This window comes from Hylaeus volcanicus, chromosome 2, assembly GCF_026283585.1.
Source record: "Hylaeus volcanicus isolate JK05 chromosome 2, UHH_iyHylVolc1.0_haploid, whole genome shotgun sequence".
NCBI lineage: Eukaryota > Metazoa > Arthropoda > Insecta > Hymenoptera > Colletidae > Hylaeus > Hylaeus volcanicus.
The window spans coordinates 32650483-32673376 of NC_071977.1; the positions used below are offsets into that span (position 1 = coordinate 32650483).

General features: G+C 33.2%; 7 protein-coding genes across 12 annotated transcripts; 4 read left to right on the top strand and 3 right to left on the bottom strand.

Annotated features, from left to right (window-relative positions):
* The first annotated feature begins 296 nt into the window (after positions 1-296).
* On the top strand, positions 297-3570 carry LOC128872172 (islet cell autoantigen 1-like protein). 3 transcript variants are annotated; one of them, XM_054114608.1, is made up of 6 exons: positions 297-439; positions 885-1153; positions 1342-1684; positions 1771-2046; positions 2118-2709; positions 2863-3570. In XM_054114608.1, the coding sequence occupies exons 2-6, from the start codon at positions 946-948 to the stop codon at positions 2980-2982; spliced, it is 1539 nt and encodes a 512-aa protein (XP_053970583.1). In that variant the 5' UTR covers positions 297-439; positions 885-945; the 3' UTR covers positions 2983-3570. The 3 variants fall into 3 exon arrangements, with proteins under 3 accessions (XP_053970583.1, XP_053970581.1, XP_053970582.1); XM_054114606.1 differs by having other exon boundaries at positions 371-652; XM_054114607.1 differs by having other exon boundaries at positions 372-534.
* Positions 3571-3621: 51 nt separating this feature from the next.
* Positions 3622-7073, bottom strand: LOC128872171 (armadillo repeat-containing protein 8-like). The gene is made up of 8 exons (XM_054114605.1): positions 6726-7073; positions 6525-6598; positions 5860-6310; positions 5287-5781; positions 4934-5225; positions 4201-4724; positions 3941-4107; positions 3622-3815 (listed from the first exon to the last, which is right to left on the bottom strand). The coding sequence occupies exons 1-8, from the start codon at positions 6750-6752 to the stop codon at positions 3779-3781; spliced, it is 2067 nt and encodes a 688-aa protein (XP_053970580.1). The 5' UTR covers positions 6753-7073; the 3' UTR covers positions 3622-3778.
* A 735-nt stretch (positions 7074-7808) lies between these two features.
* Positions 7809-9526, top strand: LOC128872642 (DNA polymerase delta subunit 3-like). Its single transcript, XM_054115527.1, has 2 exons — positions 7809-7990; positions 8210-9526. Exons 1-2 carry the CDS (start codon positions 7922-7924, stop codon positions 9431-9433), a joined length of 1293 nt encoding a protein of 430 aa, XP_053971502.1. The 5' UTR covers positions 7809-7921; the 3' UTR covers positions 9434-9526.
* A 143-nt stretch (positions 9527-9669) lies between these two features.
* On the top strand, positions 9670-11760 carry LOC128872641 (protein artichoke-like). Its single transcript, XM_054115526.1, has 4 exons — positions 9670-9875; positions 10035-11125; positions 11194-11381; positions 11487-11760. Exons 1-4 carry the CDS (start codon positions 9779-9781, stop codon positions 11758-11760), a joined length of 1650 nt encoding a protein of 549 aa, XP_053971501.1. The 5' UTR covers positions 9670-9778.
* A 13-nt stretch (positions 11761-11773) lies between these two features.
* On the bottom strand, positions 11774-14552 carry LOC128872644 (protein ABHD13-like). Of its 2 annotated transcripts, none has more exons than XM_054115530.1 (6): positions 14415-14552; positions 13656-13967; positions 13310-13541; positions 13042-13235; positions 12797-12957; positions 11774-12687 (listed from the first exon to the last, which is right to left on the bottom strand). In XM_054115530.1, the coding sequence occupies exons 2-6, from the start codon at positions 13819-13821 to the stop codon at positions 12415-12417; spliced, it is 1026 nt and encodes a 341-aa protein (XP_053971505.1). In that variant the 5' UTR covers positions 13822-13967; positions 14415-14552; the 3' UTR covers positions 11774-12414. The 2 variants fall into 2 exon arrangements, with proteins under 2 accessions (XP_053971505.1, XP_053971506.1); XM_054115531.1 differs by having other exon boundaries at positions 12406-12687; positions 13042-13172.
* On the top strand, positions 13842-16359 carry LOC128872645 (6-phosphogluconolactonase). Of its 3 annotated transcripts, none has more exons than XM_054115534.1 (5): positions 13842-14024; positions 14514-14650; positions 15056-15256; positions 15340-15623; positions 15715-16359. In XM_054115534.1, exons 2-5 carry the CDS (start codon positions 14530-14532, stop codon positions 15823-15825), a joined length of 717 nt encoding a protein of 238 aa, XP_053971509.1. In that variant the 5' UTR covers positions 13842-14024; positions 14514-14529; the 3' UTR covers positions 15826-16359. The 3 variants fall into 3 exon arrangements, with proteins under 3 accessions (XP_053971509.1, XP_053971508.1, XP_053971507.1); XM_054115533.1 differs by lacking the exon at positions 13842-14024 and adding an exon at positions 14051-14443; XM_054115532.1 differs by lacking the exon at positions 13842-14024 and adding an exon at positions 14051-14435.
* Positions 16360-17195: 836 nt separating this feature from the next.
* Positions 17196-21174, bottom strand: LOC128872643 (calcium-binding mitochondrial carrier protein SCaMC-2-like). Its single transcript, XM_054115528.1, has 6 exons — positions 20164-21174; positions 19912-20070; positions 19572-19829; positions 19332-19499; positions 18988-19242; positions 17196-18909 (listed from the first exon to the last, which is right to left on the bottom strand). The coding sequence occupies exons 1-6, from the start codon at positions 20311-20313 to the stop codon at positions 18835-18837; spliced, it is 1065 nt and encodes a 354-aa protein (XP_053971503.1). The 5' UTR covers positions 20314-21174; the 3' UTR covers positions 17196-18834.
* Positions 21175-22894: the final 1720 nt, after the last annotated feature.

Sequence of the window (22894 nt, forward strand, 5' to 3'; positions counted from 1 at the left end):
TCAAGCTGAAATGTTTGTTACAACTGATACCAGCAGTTGCATATTTTATTTAAATAACGTATACACAAATATACTGACCATTTCGCAGCTGCTGGTACACGTCTGTCCCAACAGCCTAGTATAATTTATATTTTTTCTGTTTAAGTTGAAATGATACGTATATACATATACAGTGAATACAGTAAATGCATCACCATTGTATCGAAAATCTATTATGAAATTTAAATAACGTCACCTAATCGCTCTAGTAGCGCGATAAGTACCGGAACACTGCAGAACACCGGAAAGCGAAGGCGAAGGGGGAGAACCAGAACGATACGATACTTGTCCGCTTGGTCGCTTCCCCTCACGTGGCACAAATCTGTGTCACCGGGTATAGATACAAGCAGATATATACAAGTTGTTACCTCGACCTCGACCTGTCAAATTGACAGCAAAAGTATGTTTCAGTGTGCTTGCCAATATTAAGATTACAAAATCTCTTTTAATTAATCGCAATGTGCTAATTATGTGTATTAAAGAAATATGATATTTGTAAGTCACTTGTTCAATCGTAAATCACGTTTAGAAGTCGTTCAAGTTTCTTCTAGCTATAAGCATTAACCCACAACTCAAAGCATTTTAAACCAGCGTCTTCCGCCATGAACACATAGTAAGTGTTTTGATAATTTCTTCAAAATTATCGTTATTCAAAACAAAAAAAATTTATTTCTGCTAAATATTGCGTACAGTTCAAGTAACGCGTGATCGTTTATCGCTTGCGATAGATAACATACCTTCCCACGCACTAACAACTGCGCTACATATGTTATTGTTTTCATTTTTATTTTTTTCATAAATAATGTATGGTATACATGTATATATGAAAGTATTGTAATTTACAGTAACAGAACTGGACCAGGTATATCAGGAAATGCTTTCGATTGTTGGGTACAGAGAACCAATATGCACGACGATTCTGCAATTACAAAGATGCAACATCAGTTCTGGGTTACAAAGCAAGCCTTATCACGAAAGTTAGGGAAAAAGGAAGACGAATGTATAGTAGCATCCGACGCGGAATTGGATGCCAAGCTAGAATTATTCCGTAGCATACAAGAGTCTTGCTCTTACTTACAAAGAGTTATCGACAAATATCAAGAACGATTATGCAGTAAGTTTTAATTATACTCGTATCGACGAGCATAATACAATTTACAAGTAATGACCTATCTAACATTTATTTGCATCGGTAATCTAAATATGCCTCGATTTATCTACACAAGTTTGGTAATCTTGATGCAAGCAGAATATGAAATAAGATTTCATTTAAATAAATAACTAATTTGCAAAATTTTACAGACCTTGCACAGGAAGAAAACGCGATGGGACGGTTCCTTAAAGATGCCGGTAAACAAGACAAAACTAGAGCTGGCAAGATGATGTCGGCAGTTGGGAAGTCGTTATCTTATTCCGGTCAACAAAGACTTGCGCTAAGAGCTCCGCTAGGTCGATTGTACCAGGAAGTAGAAACATTTAGACAGAGAGCAATCGAAGACACATTACAAAATGTTCAAGCGATGGAGAAGGCTCGTACGGAATACAGAGCAGCTTTGTCATGGATGAAGAATGTTTCTCAAGAATTAGATCCCGATACATCGAAACAATTGGAAAGATTTCGCAAAGTTCAAACACGCGTCAGACAGTAAGTACTATTCGTCGTTATTCGTTAACATTGATTTCTATGTATGCCGAAATGCTCTTACGTTTGTTACATTTTGATTAACATAGAGGCAAGATAGCATTCGATAACTTGGCCTTGGATTGTCTTCAGAAAGTAGATTTACTAGCAGCAGCAAGATGCAACATGTTCAGTCATGCTCTAGTTTTGTACCAAAGCACACTTTTAAATTTCACCAAAAAATCGGCACAAGCATACTCTACGATAGCGAGCAGTTTCAAAGGCTATCAACGATACGATTTTATGGTTGTAAAAGAACTTGCCGAACCTTCGAGTAAATTGGCTCAAGAAACTGGAGGTGACGATGATCCTGACGATAAAGACAAGTGAGTCGAAAGTTGGATAAAGTATTAATAATGAAAACGTTACTCTACCAATACAATGTTCTCCATTACAGATTACCGTTTTTTGACATGGATTATCACGATAGCGTAGAAGAAGCCGAAGAAGTAAAGCCTACTACGCACAGCTCGTTTGAAACGAACGAACAAGATGAAAAATTATTGGATATCGAATGCGACACAAAGAATATGCTGGATTTGGAAGATTTAGATATTAATTCCAGTTCTTCAAAAAATGGAATCATTCCGCCCACTTCTAATATAGAACACAAAGAAGATCTCAATCAACTTTTTGACAATCTAGTTTTAGATAATAATGTGTCTCCTAACAGAGAACAATCGATACATACAAATTTTGAACAAACTCTGGGAATGGATATATTTAACAAATCTGATACGAATTTTAATTTGAGGAATCTGCCTTCCTTAGAAGTACAAGATCAAGGCGAACAATCTCTGCAATCCCTTACATCTGAAAATATAGCTCTTTTAAATGACATTCTCAGCGATAAACAAAGCTTTGGTAACGAATGGGAGGTATTATCCACCGATACTTTTTTACCACCAAATATCTTAAAACAAAGCTTAGGTGATGCAACGCTTGGTGTTGGACAAAAAAGCATACCTACTACTAATATAGATGACAAAGTAAGTAAAAATCAATAATATTTATTAATCGCTACGCATTAATTCGTAATTGTTTTCGTTATAATCGTATCACTTAGAAGAACAAGTTTTTATAAAAACTAATTGCTCAAGCAACCATATTACTAAAGAATTTTGTATTGCTTCTTTCCTTAGAAAACAAGTAAGACTGGGAAACAAAAGGGTAATTCCTGGTTGGACTTATTCGCTGAATTGGATCCATTAGCTAACAACCCAATGGAGAAACTTTCCAGCGATAGCAATGTATCTGCTTAATTTTTTAAAGCGCTTACATAATATTACCATGATACGTGATTAGTTGCAATTTATGGCAACAATCAGAAGAGACGAAGAGTTTATTTTTATCAAACAGGATAATGTTCACAGTATTATCCAATCCGTACATTTACATTGATATTTCGTATTTATTATTTGAAACATAACATTCCGAGTTTGTTAGACTTAATTAATGAAACTAGTAAGAAAATGATAAGAATCAAAAATATTTAAATTACGCAAGTATCTTTTCAAACTCCATACCAAAGATGTGAAATTTGATAGTTTGTAAACGTGTGCTAGTCAAATACTTCTTTTAAATACATTAAAAATTAAAACCATTATTTCATGATAATAAATAGAGTTATCAACTTTCCTACACTTGCATTTATAATAAAATATGCTCACCAAAGTTTAAGTATATCATACAAATATTTGTAATTTGTTATTACATCACTTAAAACTTTTTCAAACAATTTTTTTAATATCATTACAAACAATTCATGTTTAGAAAATTTACGAAACAATTATTACGCACTGCATATCATTTTTCACTTTTTTTTTTTTTAAATATACAGAAATATTGCATACCGCTTTCTCTTTTAAATAAAATAAATATAACATAAAACAGATTAGATCATCGAGACATCGTTTTTGTATCTTTCCTATATAAATATAAAACGCTTATGCATTAACAAAGTACAGGATCACAGTGTTAACACCAAAATATAATTGTATTTCAAGTATAAAAGAATTCTAAATCAAAACCTAATTTGCATCGGTAACATGTTTAAATTTAGGCATCGTAGAATTGTGCCATGGCAGTTCTCACCCTGAAAAAAGAATAATAAATATATGTTAAAAAATGTTTACATGCGATTACAACATTAATATGTTGTAACACAAAGAATAATTTCTAACGACAAATTGAATTAGTTTAAAAAATTATTTAGCATACTTATCGAATAATTGAAGGTCCTTGCTATGACGTAATTGTTGTAGAATACGATAAAAGCCTAATTCTCTTAAACGTGTTTGCCGCTGCGCAGCTCCAGGTTCCTCTCTCCAGACTAGGTTGCACACACAAAAAACTGCCGCGACTTGCAGCTTTACGTTATTATGCATCTGAGATAATATAAAAATAATAAATGAATGCTGTTGAATTGTAATCGATACGTTATAGAAAAAATATAAAGAAAGAGAAGTATTTCTACGAACCATGTAATCCATAAGCTTTTTAAGCACATCTTCGTTAGCCATAATATGATCTTTCGCTCGATTGCCATCGGCTACATTTGCTAAAATACATAGAGCTTGTTCCTTCACGTCGGCTGGATGTCTTGGATCTTCCAAAACCAATATTACAGCTTGCATAACGTGTGCAGCGTGTTCGCCCATTATGCGATCAATGTGCGCTTTAGTAGAAAGCAAATTTCGTAATAAACCCAATGTCTTCATTAAGACTGGTATATCTTGATCAGCCAAGAGACAAAAGATTTGATCGGTTCCCAAACACGATAGAATCTGTAACTTCACTTGTTGTTCAGCTTGAAAAGCGACGTTCATCAAAGCCCAGATTCCGTTTAAACGTAACGCTGGCGTACATCGTTTTGTAAGCGAGCACAACAACTCTATTCCACCGGATTCAAGAATTGGTTCTTTGCTTGGACTAAATTCCAATAATAAGTTACATAAAGTACTCGAGGCAACAGTTAATAAATCAACTTCGCTTTCGCCTCTACCTACATGATATAATGACATTAATAACAGTAAACATTTCTAACAAAATTTTATTAATTACTAACGATCGTTGGGATGTATAGTTATTTATTTTCCGTGTAAAAATTATTTGTCTCACGTTTCGAAAGAGTATAAAAGTATAGTAAGAGAATTTCAGTACAAAGAAATTTTTTAGTTAGACACGAGTGATAAAAATAGTATCATATTTTACCCTCCAATCCTTTATCTGCTCCATGCAACAACTGCATAAGCGGCCTCCAAACCGCATGATCTTGAAAAGTCGTTCGGAGTTGTTGAACGCTTCTAGAAAGTGAATGTAGACATCTAACTGCTGCGAGACGTACATGAGAGCCTCCAGGATCCTGAAGACCCGACACTACCTGCTCCATAAGACTTTTTGTCTCGATAATACGTTTCCGTATATCTTCATCATTGGCACCGAGAGATGCAAATGCTCTAAATGCAGCTTGTCGCATATCTTGTGATAGAGTTGCATCTTGTACCTGAACACATTAACAACGTTAAACGTACAAAACGAATACATTAAGATTGTATTGGACTTACAGGTGGGTGAGGTCGTAATAATTCTGCCAGTGTAGGAATTAAATGATTACTAATAGAAGCTAGACGTTGTAATTCGGTATTAACTTCGGTAAGAAAAGCCAACGTTTCAGCTGCAGCCACTCTTTCGCAAGGCGGACGATCTCTGTGACAGAGCCTCACCAAACAAGGTAATGCACGGTATGTAATTCTTGGATCTTTATATATTAGAACTCCAGTTCTATGCATATACGTAACGCATCTTGCAGCTTCGAGTTGAATTAAGGAGCTCTTTTCACGACCCATCAGTTGCCCTAATGCTACAGGTACAAGTCTACCCTGCAACGAGTTACTCGTGGTCGCTGAAGCTACCATAACACATACCCTGTAATTTTTGTAACACATATTCGCTAAACAAGCCAAAGCTGATAATTGCACGTCAGGTAACGGAGAATCCAATTGCATTGCTAACGTTTCCACCGCACCCCCCTTGGATAACGCATTCTGCTCTTCCGTTGTCTACCGAAAACGATACGAATCAATATTATAAATTATCGTGCGATTCGATGATTACATTTAATTCCACTGTCTCTTTACCTTGCATGCCGTTGTTAGAATTCTTGCCACGCAGATTTGACAAGTCACAGATCGATTGGCTAATGACACCAACCTCGGCACCAATGCAGGATCTTGATATATCGAATGAACAGGAGCTGCTGGGTGTTGAAATACTGTACGTAAACAACGTAAGCATGCCTCATTTAACAAATCTGATACTTTTGGTTTTCCTTCTGAATGCGCATCTGAGATAGGTGTGGATAATAAAACCTGAAAAAGTAATGGCACTACGCCAAGATCTATGAGTGCCAGTACATGTTGATCTGTTCCTTTGGCCAAAGAACCCAAAGTCACGGCAGACTCGAGTCTTATGCGATCTCCAATTGTGCCAGATGAATCCCCGAGAAGCTGCAACAAGCGCGGTACCACGCCTTGAGCTATTACAGAACCCTTCTGTCTGTTACTTCCAATGACTGAATTCTTCAGGCAACTGAGAAATACGAAGAATTGAAAATCAGAGATGACATATATAACATTCAAAGTATATTAATCGATAGAGAAAACCAGAGAAAATTGATAAATATCGAACTTAACCCGATAATATTCCCTTGTTAATGTTTTTGTTATGCTATACCTTGCAATGGTTCGAATAAATAATAACTTTTAACGGATAAATTTAAAGGTTAGGTTCAATTTCTACTCACATAATAGCTTCTAAGCATTTTTGGGGATCTGGCGAATACAGTTCATCGATGTAACTTCTCGAGCTCTCCACATCCTGTCATATAATCAGACAGTCATTTATCCCTTCGAATTTTACGATGGGAACAGAAAAAATGAGTCTTGATTGTCAAAAGCAGAAGGAAACCGGTAATGCGTATACCTTCTCAATGTAGTCGACTTACCATGAATGGCTGCATCACCGAGACCATGCTTCTTCCCTTTCGTTTTTACATAAAGATATTACAACATTCACTCACAAAAATCTTGAATTAATTCAACCGATAACCACGAGGAATCGTGAAACCGAGTTTGTTTGTTACGTGAACGCTCACCGCTCACCGTTTCATTTGCCAGAAATTGGGTTCTCAAATAAATTTTTACCAAGTTTAGTGTTGCCACTACCCATACAATTATCCTACTGCAATATCTAGTAAAATATTCACTTTTACAATTCTTTTTAAGCAAATATCGATGCATAAGTAAAATATTACGAATTTATGAATTTCTACTTATCGTAAAATAGATTGTCCACTTTCAACTGATATTTGCAAAATTGTACATTTCTTTTACAAGTAGGCTATAGTGACCTTCGTGTAGCTATTGGTAATACCTGGATCCTTCGACCATAAATACTTGAAAAGTGATTTGAATTGCATGTTGAGGAAATTTTCTGTTTTCAGGTTGAACAAGAAATTCGCAAGAGAATCATTAGACGAATAAGAAACATGTATTTATGAATTTTCCCCTAAATTTTTTATTTTATTGGCGATAGATGCAAACATCCACGTGTACACCAAGTAAACATCAAACGGTACGACGAAAACGGCTTTATACAATGATAGTCTGGAATCCGGGACGTTTCGTGATATATAATCTTTGCATGGTTCCATAGAGGAAGGTGTGTTAAAAATATTCTCCTTATTATTACTTGGATTGTGGGATTTTGTTGAATTTGAAAGATACCAGTTACCATCTAACGGAAAGAGTGCCAACTAATTTAACTACAAACTTGGGCGTTTTTCCACCGATGGCGCCACCATTACTTTCAATCAATTACACATTATATCTCATAAAATTATCACTCCTTGCCTTATAACACTGCAATATATTAGTTTATATGTTAAATTTATCATCTTTATGAATAGTTATTTAATTCAACAATATTTATCGACACTTTGGTTGATGGCGCCATCTAGCGGGAAGAGTGTAAACTATTTTCGCTACAAACTTGGGCGTTTTCCTATCGATGCCACCACTGGTACTAATAACAAAAGAGTATTTGTTTGATGTCGAGGACTGAAGAGGGTGGATAACCTCAATGAACATCAATTCTGCGATTCTCTGAAGATACTTGTATCTATTAAAAGTTCTAACAAATATGATTATGGATTCGCTAGACGAATATTTGGAAACTGTGGCTGGTTATATATTCGATAACGATAAACTGGTGAGTATTTTGAATATATACTTTATTTGACAAAGTGTATTCTTATTCCTTAACCCTTCAGCTGGCGCGTATGTGTAAAGGAATCATACCGTATTTAAAAAATATACAATGCGCCTGCAGGGTGGTTAAATATCAAATTTGTTATATGTCGATATTCTTTAATTGTTCAACAAAAAAAAAAGTGTTTGTATAATGGTCAAGTATTTAAAATAACTTTAGGTTACATATAAATGGTTGAGCAAAGAATTGGAAGTTCATGTTAATATTGCAAAGCAGATTTTATGGGCATTCTGGCAAAGATATAAAGAAGAGAAAAGTTTTGAATGCTCTTTCTTGTTGATGGGTGTTTTGCACGACAGTGGTATGCGTGTTGAAGTTTTAAAGGAGAAAGATTTATCGAGAGGAAAAGAAAAGTTTGCCAAAATTGTATCTGAACATGTTTATAGTCTACAAAAAGTACTTCCTGAGGTACAGATACTTGGACTTGCAGAAAATGGAAGTATCAAACACAGTGCAATCAAGTGTTTGGAATATAACGTGCGTAATGACAAGGAAATGCATATGCTACGTTGGGGTGCTGTATCAACAGAAGTACAGCTTATTACACAAGAAAAAGTAGAGTCGCCACCTAAACCTACCAATGAAGCAATACAGAAAAGTCCAGAAAAGAAATCAGTTGGTACAAAGAAAAGTATTCAGAAAAAAGGTTTCGATAATCTGTTTGGAAAAACTGGCAATAAGCAAAAAAGTCCCTCATCCACATCATCTAGTACAGAAAAAATGGAAGAGAATGCTTCTAGCCAAATAAAACTAAAATCATCTAAGGCAACTATGCTTGAATCACCGAAAAAGCTTGCAAAGAAAGGTGGACTTGATGTCTTTTTACAGCAAGGTAAAAATTCAGTAAAAGTTACAAATCCTGTACCTTTGGAAATAAAGGAAAGTACAAATTCCACGACAAACGAAAACACTGAGAAGAAAATTACCCTTGAAAATAACAATAAGCAAAAGAAAAATAAATTTAATACGCGTGGAAAGAAACGCAATCGAAGCAAAGAAGTTACCGCTGGTGTAAAGAAACGGAAGCGCATTACGATAGAGAGCGATTCCAGCGATACCGAATTGTCAGATGAAGAACAAGAAGAGGAAGAAGAACTGCCCTCAGCTGAAAAAACTTCTCCTGTAAAGGCACGTTCTCCTTCTCCACCAAAAATCAAACTTGAAGGTGGAAAACGCAAGGTCTTAAAGTTGGTAGATAAAACATTTGAAGAAGATGGATATTTTGTAACAAAAAAAGTACATGTTTACGAAAGTTGTTCTGAAGATGAACCAGAAGTTACAGAAGCAAAGAAGTCCGTTGCACCCGAGTTACATCCAGAAAAAAAAGGGAAGAAGACTAACACTAAACAAACGAATTTAATGAACTATTTTAGAAAATCATAGCATACTTTATTATCATTTATAACTCATAGAATATAATTATTGCGACATTTTGTAGTATTGGTATATCAGTGTACAAACTATGAATAAAAGTTCGCTTTATGAAAATTAAATGTAAATAGCTCGTATACAGTCATCTTAAGATTGATATTATTAAGATAATTCCAGGTATAAATTAGATACCATGAAATAGATACAGAATCACCAACTAAACACAGTTATCAGATATGTTATCATAAGAAAAGCCAAACTCGTGTTACATCCTGCAGGGTATGAGTAATAATTATACTGTGATTCTCAAACGGTAAAGTACGTTTGACATGTATTAAGTTGTAATTATTTAATATAATGTTTATTTACTTGCGTTTAACTGTATTCTGCTTCTTATGCACAATATCTAGTTCTTTATGTGATATATGTGTCACATGCTCATGTTCAACTACATGTAAGTAATTTTTATAAGTTAAATTTAACTCTTCAAATGAAGTTTTCATAAAAACTATTTCTCAGTTGTATACGTAAATATTCATACGATTATATTTAGAAATGCAACTATAACTGCATGAAATATTACATATTAATAAATCAATTTTACACATTGCAGTAGATGGATTGCCAATAATTGATTGTCACGAAAGAGATTTGGAAAGAAATGATATGCTTATTTCGGAACTGTTAATGTTAGATGAAAATAAAGTGAACAACAAACTTATATTGTCTAAGAACCAAATAATCAACTTATCTCCTCATTTATTGAAAAAATTGAGACTTTTAAAGAGCATTGATTTATCTGAAAATTTTATGAAACAAATATACATAATATTATATACGAACTTGAATAGTCTTGAAGATTTAAATCTTTCTAAAAATGCAATAACAACATTTGATGACTTGTTACTCAGAGAAGTTCCTTCATTGCTAACATTAAATTTGAGTTATAATCAGATTGACACAATACAGCATACAATAGGCGAAACTATAACCAACATTAACTCCTTAGATCTTTCGCATAATAATATATCCAATTTTCCTAACAAGTTTTTTGATTCGTTAACAAATTTACAATATCTGGACCTTTCATTTAACAGAATCAATTCCTTAGAAGAGTATGGTTTAACGCATCTGAATTCTCTGAAAACAGTTTACATAAACAACAATTTTCTTACTTCCTTACATATGAAAATGTTTCCAAAGTCTTTACTCAACCTGTACTCTGGATATAATCTAATAACAGAAATATTTTATGAACCATCTGAAATCGAAGTACTGAACATAGAGTATAATCGACTCTTTAAAATACGCTCAAATGCGATAGCATTGAAACACTTAAAACACTTAAATGTTAGTGGAAACATATTATCAGACTTTCCAAACATTTTATGTGAGAATTTGAAAACTTTAGATATATCTTGTAATAACTTATCCTCTATTCCCGAAACATTGTCCACTTCAAATTTTCCATTGTTGGCTACACTTAATGTTAGTAAAAATCCTATTCGAAACTTAATGTTTCGCTCTGAATTAAACTTACAATTATTTGTTGCATCTAATATAAGTATATTGGAAACTATCGATAAAGCTACATTTGCAAAATTAAGAGCACCAGCAAAGGAGTGTATCAATCTTATTATATCTAATAATAAAGGTTTATCTTTAATTCATGAAGAAGCTTTCAAACACATGAATTTATGTTCTGTAAGTTTCATTATTTCATTTCAAAGTATTACCTTTGAACGAATAAGTAATAATTTTGTTATTATCAGTTGGATATAAGCAATAATCAAATTGCCTACATCGCACAAAAATTAGTTCCATGTAATACTAATTCCGTAACGTGCAATGTTAATTTGCAAGGAAATCCGCTTAAATGTAATTGTTCTTTACAATGGATACTGGATGACATGATGCCAAAACTTTATCATACGCAACTTAATCTTTTAGATAATTTGAGGTATATATCTAAATAGATAATTATTAAAATTTTATTTGTTATTCTATTTTAAAGTACGATAAAAATGTACTATTTATTTTAATATATTTTATTATGCCCTGTCAGGTGTGCTTGGCCTCCGCAAATATCAAAGACGAGAATGTTGCATTGGTATGGATGGAAAGATCGAGTTTTTTGTACTAAAATGTTAGATTTTAATGAAAAGATGAAGATTGATGCTACAATAAGTCAAAATGGAGTGATAACATTCAATTCTACTCCTGGTTTGCTTGCAGTTTTAGGAGTAGCTATAGTTGTATTCTCAATTCTAATAATAGTAGGTATCATTTGGACGCAAAGGTTACATATAAAAAGGAGAAGAGTCAATAGAAAATTTTGAAATTTACCATTTTTTGTTGTATACATTTATTTATCTTTAATTTAGTTATTTATACTTTAAAACAGTTTGAGTTTAAATATTACTGAATAAATTAGAAGAAAATAAAAGATCCTTACATTTAATACGCAATATATCTATAAATATGTACACGTACGCATGTATACTGTAGCTTTACGAAAAATTAAAAGAATTACAGACACACGCATGTAAATACATATAGTTTTAAATTCACATATATAAATACAACAGTACTCGTGTAATTATGTATATTTTGAAATATAAAAAAACAGCCGATTTTCGATGCAAATAGTTAAATTAAGACTATACGAACATTCTGTTGACATCGATTTGTTATCAATGAAGTACTCTCTATATTGGAAGGACTTGAGTTTTCATTCGCTTATTTGCGAATTTTAGACGAGCTCGATATTTTACTAAATCTGAATTCTAATAGTTCATTGATTTTCAAATAGATGTCATTCTAAATATCGCTACCCTTATATTCATCTTATTAAGATATTTATATAAAAATCTGATCCCCGTTAACTAATTAAATTAACGATTACTATAAAAATTGCTGATGTATTCAATTACGGTAAACTACGTCGACCTGATATTGAACAATATATATAAAATGAACTTTATACTTAGCAATTATATATCGTCTATTTGCCAGTGACTACACGTCACTCGAGCAGGTGGGTTTTCTCTCAATTCGTTCAAGAAAGTACATATATTTTGATAATATCCTGGTTGACGCCATGTCTCGTTGTGGGTACCTCCCGTGATTGGAAGAATTTTCTTACACGAACTCTTACAATTTTTATAAAGATCTTGCATCATACGTGGCGGTACTAATGTATCCGCCAGTCCGGAAATAAATAACGTAGGTACTGTTACCGACTGCACTTTGAGAATGGACAAATACTATAAACGTAAAAAAATATACCTTTCTTTAGGTGCTACATACAATGTAACTTACTTAAATTTTTATTCCGTTGTATAAATCATAATTATTGTAAGAATAATACTGCACCTTATTTTTATATAGAAAAAGTGGCAGGTATTGTAAAAATTTTACTCCGAAAAGAAATGCAGCCATATCAGGAATACTAGTGAAGGTATTCTCAAGGATAAGACACCAAATCTTGTTATAGTTCTCTGGTTTTGTGGCCAAATTGATAGCTACCGCTCCACCTACAAAGAAAGAAATAATTTATATAACATACTCTATAGATAAAATAAATTCTTCGATAGAAATAATTTGCTAGAATATACTACCTAATGACCTTCCATATACAATAATTTCATTGGTATTTATATCGGTTCTACTACGTAAATAATCAATTCCTGCGCAAGCATCCATGTATAATCCTTCTTCAGATGGCGAACCTTGCGATAATCCGTATCCTCTGTACTCCAACATTAAAATATTACACTGGACATTATGATAAAATTCAGCGACATTTGGAAGTCTAAAATGATCCTAGAATTTTTATCTTAAATTTCAAAATAAAATTACATAATAAAAGTGTCACAAAATACTAACCTGTGTCCTATATTACCAGCATTGCCATGAAGATACAATAAGGTAGGCACCTTTCTCGCTCTATCCTCTGGTTGAGGAATAAAGAACATGTGTAACAATGTACCATCTCCCGATCCTGTGTATATACTTTGATAAGGTAAATTAAATATCGACGGTGCAGGAACATATACCCGTGAACTAGTTGGCCATTCTGGACGATACACAAGCCGATCTTCTTTATGATACAATATACCTGTACAAAAAATAAGATATTAGTTGATAATAAGAAGATATAGAACTAAAACTAATAGCCATGTAACAGACATTAAAGTTATACAATTGAACTTTTCAAGATGAATAAATTTACCTGTAGTAGCGAAACAAAGAAGAAAGAAAGCAGAGATTCCACCATACAACCAGTACAGAAAAAAACAGGCAAGTATGTAAGTTCCACAGAAAGCCCAACATTTCATGGCTATACTTTTCAATATACGGATGGGTTTACTGCGGGCAAGTCGCACACATAACGACATGATCGCTTTGCAGTGCTTCCAAATAATTGACTAACGATCATGTGACGCGCTTTTGCATTCACGTACTGTTACGCATTATAATTTGATCATAATTCATAATATTCAGTTGATTCAAGTATTCCAGTCATTGTTAGAAATCTCATAACCTAAAATTCATTTAACGAGCATGATACACTGTCCAAGTTTGAATTTCATTTGAACTGGTAAATAAATAAATGTCTCGTTTCACGAGTAAATTTATTAAACCGGAGTTCGTTTAACGAGAATAAGATCACTGTAATTTTAAAGGAAGCATCGGGGAAGCATCGGTTAGAAATTGATATCGTTTTTGTCTGGACATAGGTTATATCAATAAAGTGTGTTATCGTTTGGTTGAGTACGAACTACAAATTTTTTTTCGCATCAATGATATACTCTATATTACGATCTCGTGTTGCTTAAAAATATGTTTTTATATAAAACAGATTAAAAACGCGATCATAGTAACGCTCGGAAGATAGTTATCGTGTGAGTCGTGAGTTTATCACGTGTCATCTGAATGTCCAATGCTGTATTCTGATTACTGTTAACTGATGCTATATAACTAATACTACCTTGCATCTTTACACTCAGCAGTTAGTTCGTTAGTTCTACTCTTTGTATCGGGTTCCTTTCCTCGTTTATGTATAGTTATAAATTCAAATTTTGTCTAGAAACTGCTCGCAAACAATGGAGAAAATATTAATCGAGCCCAAAGACGGACTTGTGGTGTCATGTTTGTCTAACCTTCTCGAAACGAGTGCCGAAAAGGCACTTGCAGGTGGTGATACGTTCAAAGTTGGATTATCAGGTGACATATCTCGACTAACTGTCCATTTCATTTATCCTTTTCAAAACAATACAAAAATTATGATTGATCGTTGATCCCATATATCAACATATTTTACGCCGATCAGGTATATTTTAAACAAAAATTAACGATACCACGTCCGTTTCAAATGTGTTAACTTATAGGTTATAAATGAATCAAGAAATTGTATATATAATCAACACGTTTTATCTTTATCGTAAATTAAGTGTTCCCTACTTCTAAACTGCAATACCTGCTTTTCAGACATTGATTATTCATTCCATATACGTTTTTTTTTATTTATTTATTTTTTTTTTTTTTTTTTTTTTTAATGAAAATTTACATACACGTAACGACAACAAATCTATTAACCTATCGAATAAAAAAAATATCTATTTCCATCAGGGGGGTCTCTTGTAAAATTATTGGCACAGAGTTTACCTAACATTACAACCGATTGGAGCAAATGGTACTTCTTTTTCTGTGACGAGAGAATTGTCCCTTTTGACACTGCCGACTCAACTTATGGAGAATACAAAGCAAAGTTGATCGGGAAAATTCCAGTCACCGATGATCAGTTTATAAAGATTAATCCTGATTTATCTGGTAAAATAATAATGCTTTTATATTCATCTCCCCTTTCATTGAAAGACTCGTTTTTGTAACAATACCGACTATCCTACTTATAGCTGAAGAGGCTGCAAAAGATTACATTAAGAAGATGTCTGTGTTCTTTCCTCCCGATCGTGTCCCATGTTTCGATGTGCTTCTGTTGGGACTGGGTCCAGATGGACACACATGTTCGCTCTTTCCTGGTCATAAAGTTTTAAATGAAACTAGTTTATGGGTCTGCCCTATTAATGATTCTCCTAAACCGCCTCCATCTCGTATTACTCTTACTCTTCCTGTGATAAATAATGCAAAAAAATGTGTATTTGCCATTACTGGATCTGGCAAGGCTGAAATGGTTAAGGTGATTATTTTATTGTAGTTCGAGCGAGTAATTTTGAAATTATATTTATACAAAATTTGTATTTTCATTGTTGCTATTTAATATCTCACAGAAAATCTTGCAAGATAGAGAAAATTTACCAGCCGCTCGTGTACAACCACACAATGGGGAATTATATTGGATCCTAGATGAAGATGCTGCAAAACTTTTAGACATGGCCTAAACAAATTTGATAAAATCAATTACGACATTCCACGTTAATATCATGTTTCGATTCTCGGCAAATTTCTGGAACTCACTATTTTGTATACATATGTGCATCTTACTTAAAATGATATTTAATAGATTAACAAATAACGAAACAATTTCTGACAATTTATTGCTCAAAGGTGATATTTCTTTATTTTAATGTTAGATATTATTCAACGTATAATAGGTTGTGCTCTCATGCATTTTAATAGAATGATTTTCTGATACTTTATATTTTTGTTTATATTTGTATGTGCCGAATAGATACGATACAGTAAGACTTTTTGTATTACTTCAGTAATTTGTCGTCACCGTAAAAGTGTGCAATTTAACTTCGATAATTAAATTATTTTGAATAAATTTGAGAAATAATGTAAACCAAAACTAGCAAACATTATTCGTGAATTTACTAATTCACACGAGAACAATTATCTTTGATAATAAAATAAAAATGTATTATGTTCCTAAAGAATGTACAGGTATCTAGAATACAATCATTCTTTACAAATTCCATAATCCGTTCGTTTTATTCGAAATATACAATTGTAGCGATATTTATTTTTATTTAACCATACAAAAATATAGAATACAAAAGATGAAGGATATTTTTGAATACTACATTCATACTCTATTTTGTAACAACTTTTTAAGCGGAACTAAATATGACGAAGTTGATTTTAATGAGAAGAAACATTCAAAATTAAATAAATAATAAAGTATATGTAATTTTGTAGCACTTTTGTAATTTCCCTAAAATATAAATATGTATAATCGATAAAATAATTGTTCGTATAGTCGTTATACATTAAAGACTGTAGAGTAAAGAAATTTATGTATGTACATAAGCAACTTTATTTTTAGTATTTTTATTATAGTATCAATAGTATAATATATAAAAACACGTCCTTTCAATAATAAAGTCTCTATTTAATACTGTATTCAAATAGATGTACCATGAAATTACGAAACTAGCAAAACATTAACATAAAATTACTAGATAAGTCATTTATTTGCAAGAATAAATGTCATAGTCATCATTTGTATACAGGAGTAGATATATCAAGAATAATATAATAAACAATCATATATTTGTTTGGCAGATCGTAAAAGATATTCTTTGGTGACTTACATAAAACTGATAAATATATATGTAAGATAAATAGGTATACAGCAAAAAGTGACTATTTTTATATGATGTACATGTTGTGTATATTCTTAAATGGAATTAATATTATAAATATATAGTTTGAGGCAGGAATATCGTTTGTAACATGTAGGTACTTAACACGTAATATCTGCCACCAGTCAGATTTAATAACCCGTATAAACTACTTAGGAACCAAATTTTTTAGAGTAATTTATAAATTATATATTTATTTTTTTACAAAAATCTTACGTGTACATGAATATCGGGCCATAAAAAGAACTAAAAAATTTTACCGATTCGTATCGCGCTTTGAACAAAATTATATGTTACTTTCATTAGAACTGTATAACGCTATAAAATGTTTTAATTTCTCGTGTCGCATTAAAATAGTCTTTTAGAGTTTCTTTCAATTTATCAGAATTATTTACAGAACTTATTCTGAAAACATCGTGACTGCCGTATAACTTAAAACTAATCAAATGTTCATTGAATTATCATCTTTTCCTGTACAAGGTATCTAAACATTCTAAACGGTAAATGCTATCATAACCTCCAAAAATGGTTTCGTAATTTTGCATTTGACTGCTTCGCTATATCATACCTTTCCTATATAAAAAGTGATGGAGAAAATGATAAAGTACCTTTTATTTGAAAACGTATGCACGAATAGTAGCTTACGTTCGTTATGTTCATTACGTTCAAAGTACATTATGAAATTATTGTTTCTTCATCTTCATCGTTTGTTACTCATAATTATTTTCACAATTATTTTGAAGAGAGAATCGAACAAACACGGATACGATACTATCTCGCGATGCACTTTCATAAAGCGTAACTGTACATATTTATAATATACACGATATCCACAACTTGTTCACAAAATTCATTAGCTAGGGAATGAATTAGGTTGGAACAAACGTGACAAGTAACGCGTAATATCGAGGGTACAGTAACCCGTTTACGAAGCAAGTTGTAACATACAAACTATAAAAAAGATTGGTGAAACGTGCAGTTTTTATGCGATTCACAGCATAAAATTTCGGTAACGAAGAATCGACTACCGAAATATTATTCATAAAATCACATTTTCAATTTAGCTTATAACCATATATATCACAGTATCAATATAATCCAATCACCCTCCCCCCTCTATTTTCACAATTTGTAACATTATCTACTATATGCTGAAGGAATATCTTCGTTTACATTTTGATAAAATTACGTCTCGTGTATATAGTACTTAATTTTTTTTAGAATACCTTGCGAATTGTATGAAAACCTTTGTCCTAATATTACACCAACCAAATGTGTTCCTCTATTCTTTCCTCCCATAAAAAAAAAAGAAAAAAAAAGAAAGAAAAAATTTTAATGAAATCATAAATCATAATACTTTTTTTCTAAAGATCTTTGTACTATCGTTTCTATTTTGAAATTAAGGATCTACACTGTCATTTTGCTTCATGGAAGGAAAATATGAATGTAAGTAATAACAGTGAATAGAATTAAATCGTCAATGCGATGTATCGAACGTATACACAAAGTGTACATATGAGTTCATTAGAATGTAATTTAAATTCCCTATGCTGGCCGTTTTATTACACTTAGCTTTTTACTTAAAATCTTTCACAAATGTATTGTTAGTAGCGTACGCCAATAGCACGGTACATCCGAAAAATAGAATGGCAAATGCTTAAATAATCGAGGAAGCCTCAAGTTAATAATAAATAAGCGGCGTTACGTTCAATTATACTAGCCGATGATCGCCTGGCTCGTACATCTTAAAATGTAGTTAAAGAATAATTTAGTTAAATTAATATCACCTAACATAAATATTCATCACGTCATATTGACACCCAACAGTCCCCTGACATTCTCATACACTATGTAGCTAATCGATACAGCTGGAGCCACCTACAAGATAATACAGTTTATATATTTGTAATTAAACGGTACTTAAAATAAGATGCTTTTTAACGAATTTTGTCATACCTTTAAGAAATTTGGCGTTATGCCTCTATATAAACCACGAACTCCTTCTTTCCTAATAATTTCTTTAAAAACACCAACCATGGTATTAGGAAATTTATCGGACGATATATCTGCTTGCAACCGTGTCCTGACTAGAGCTAGCGGATATGAACACACTTGACCTGCTGTACTGGAAGTTGTTCCGCATAATAATAATATCCAAAATGGGGGTTGTTCGTTCTTGTCGTGTGTTCTTAAATACCTATTCTTCAATGTCTGCAATAAAAATGATGGTATAAACACTTTACTAATTTACTTTTATTTATTACACATTTACTAATGTATTATCGGCTTGAAATATTTACTTCGTATACAGCCAGGTCGATACCGGCGTACGGAATTATTCCCATTAAATTAGGGACATAACCTCTGTAGAAGGACTTCAAGCCTCCTTGACGGTATATTTTTTTTGTCGCGTCGACCAGTCCTGCAAATTCTCCTGTTTTTCTAAGCGCCAACCTAGTTTTGAGTACCTGAAACACATCCGTAACGTCTACATTGAATACAAACGTATCGATACGCTATCACTCGCTTTTGTTTCATACCTCGAGTGGGTATATGGCGGACTGACTGATTCCTCCTGCTAAAGATCCTGCCATTAATCGTTCGTAAAGACCAAGCTCTCTGACATCGTCTCCTTTGATTGCTTTTTTAATCTGCTCGTAGGCCATGAATTTCAGTGCGCTCTCTGGTCCAATTTTAAGTACGTTTATACCATTCCCTCTCCACAAACTAGTCATTCCACCCTCGCGAAGCATATACCCGATGCAACTCAAGATTTTGCAGTGTCGCGTTCCATGAACCTGAAAAGTATGTTTCCATCAATTTCAGAGATCTAAAATGTACTTGATGACAACATTTATAATTATCATTTTGCAAGCCCACCTGTAGGTAGACTTTAACTCGATCCAAAGGCGCGGTACACGTGCGCGAAACAGCACCCGCTACTCCGCCAGACACCAAATGTCGCCACCACATTCCAGAGACCATTTCACTAGTTGTAAAATCTTCAGGGACACCGATGTCTTCCCCAATGTCCATATACTGAAACAAACAAATCATTTATTAAATACTTTTACTCTATACAGACACTTTCCTATTTTATACACCGCGTGACGAATTTAAACGCGCGCCTACCGAATAAGCACCACCGCCTTGCATATGAAGACAAATCATGGCCCGAAAAATATGATTTTCCTTCCATAAATTGTACATGATTAAACAACCAATGAATAATCTTCTACACGTGACATAAGTTTCACATCTAACCGTTACTCGCGAATGCATTTTTCTTTCGTTGCGACCATATGCACATATCGAACAAAAATATTAACAAACGACGCGTGCTACATGTTTATACGGGGTGTCTAAAAAGTCACCGTCCATTTAAACTATTTTTATTAATAGTTGGTAACAAGTTTCTAAATTTCAAACTTTTGTACTTTTTACTTTTTACTTTTTACTTTTACACATCACATCGATGCAGGAAACAATTTTTTCTTTGGCACATGCAAGGAATAAAGTCAATTCATTTCGAAAATTCGTATTTCTTCTCGCAATTAGGTGGTAAATTTTGTATTAAATTTGTTAATATAAGACAGACATTTCCTTTAAATCTGCTTGAAACATTTGTTGAAATTATTCGACATTTGTCTTTATCAGACCGATACATTTCTTTATTATACTGTTTTATTTTTTACACTCCGAGTACAGAGTGTCAAGTGTCGCGTCATGTGTTTTTTCAAGGGGTAAAATGCGATCATAGGGAAGAATTTAAATCGTCATGGGAGAAATAAACGCTGGTGCAGACTCTTTATCTGCGTACGCGTTCAGAGCTAGTGTTAACTGGTTATCCTCGGTCATGCTAAAATCACCACTGGTCAGCTAGGCCTTGCACGATCCGGTAGTCGGGGTACCACGTGTCATTGATAATTCTTGAACTCCGATCAACCGTATTTCTCCAACAAATACAAAGAAACGTGCACGATGATTTTCAAACGATTTATCAGTCGCAGACACGTTACATCATTCATTTCGGACGATCATTCAACGATCTGTGGTTCGCCGAACGAACCATTTTTAACGAGCTGACATGTGTCATTCGCTAAGGAATTATACTAATTTAAATAAAAAATTGTAACAAATTTACAATGTCAATTCATTATAAATTTATGCATTTTTCATAAATCTATCATATTTATGAACTTCCGGCGAATAAAGAAATTAATCAAATTCATGAATTCCATAGCTATTTATTTACATAAAATTCCAAGAGTAAACATCACGCGAATATGAAATCGGTTGAGTTTATGCGGGAATGGAATTATAGGGAGGAACTGATTATGATAAAGTGTTTAGGTTGTAATCTCTCGACTAAAGAAATATATGTATAGTGTTTGTAAACAAGTGTATCCTATGCACATATTAAACGAACCGAGTGAGTAAACATTCGAATATCACGCTACCGATTCTACTGTATGATATATTACAGTAAACACGAAATAATAAATTAAGGTAGACTGGATAACCTGATTTTTTATTTTGTCATTTAAAAACGAATACTCGTACAGCTGATAATTTTTCATTTCAATTGATTCGAGTTTCGTAGAATCGACTAGTGCAAGTATTACAAATTAGCGGATACCGTTGTAGAATTTTCGAAAGCGGAATTTCGAATGGCGATTTTGCAATGGAACCGCGATATTAGAAATAGCTACACACACGCGCAAATAAAGAGACGTTTAACGATTTTCTAGACTGTTAATAACACGAGCACAGTGTTTGTCGCGAATATAGCTTTAAGTTAACGATTTCATGATAATTCTGCGGTAAATACCATTACTGATTTTTCAAGGAAAAGAGGCGAGAGGACAAAGAGAACTTTTTTAATTATCGATTCGTTACGTGTTTGGTGCAACCATTTCCCTCCATCGAACAAATTTTATTTCATCGTTTACAGCAGAAAGGATCATATTAACCGTATCATATTAACCACCTAGGTGCAGTTGATACATTCACATATAAAGTAAACTTTATCACATACATAATAAAAAACTGTTAGACATCGAAGAGTTGAAATACAGACTTTGAACCGACGCCGACGGTAAGTCAATGGCACAATGATAATGACAGCAGACAGGAATCAGAAATTTGTTCCGACTGTGAGGATAACCTTCAAGTTCAGTTTGATTACGGGCTCGTTGTTTCTATTAATGAATTGCCGAAAAGAAAGTGATAACGATATTGTTGAGCAGGACGCTGATGCGGGTACAATGACAACTTCAAAGAAACTTACGATTGGTTCATCGAGGCGTAACAAATAAGAAATACCATATTCTTTCTTTTTGGATAAAACCATCATTTGTCGTTTGAATTTTTATAACGTACGCGATTAAGGGAACAAATGAGGAAACAAAGTTGTTGACTAGTGATTCGAAGAAGATGCAGTTATTGACGTCAGTATGCACTAGATACGCTAATAAAACAACAAAATAATTCACGTAGTTCCCTGTGAGTGGAACAAACATTTGGGAACAATGTATTCGACGAATAGCAATACATTTCAATTTTCGAATTTTTCCACCCCGGAAACAGTTGGACGGGATAACTTTGGAGAAGCCTCGACTCTGTTAGGTTTCGCTGAATTAGATTTCGACCTTGTACATCTTCGATTGATTACACAAGTGGCTTTATCTACATTCTTCTTCTTCTAAAAAAAAAAGGCAATTCAATTTGAAATCCATTGGTTGATCGTCAAAGGAGATGACCTTGGCATTCGAAAGATTACACATTCAACTATGCTTGCACAACGCACACAAAAGCTCAACGTTTCTACGTTCACTATTATAACGTGATTTTGTTTGGATAT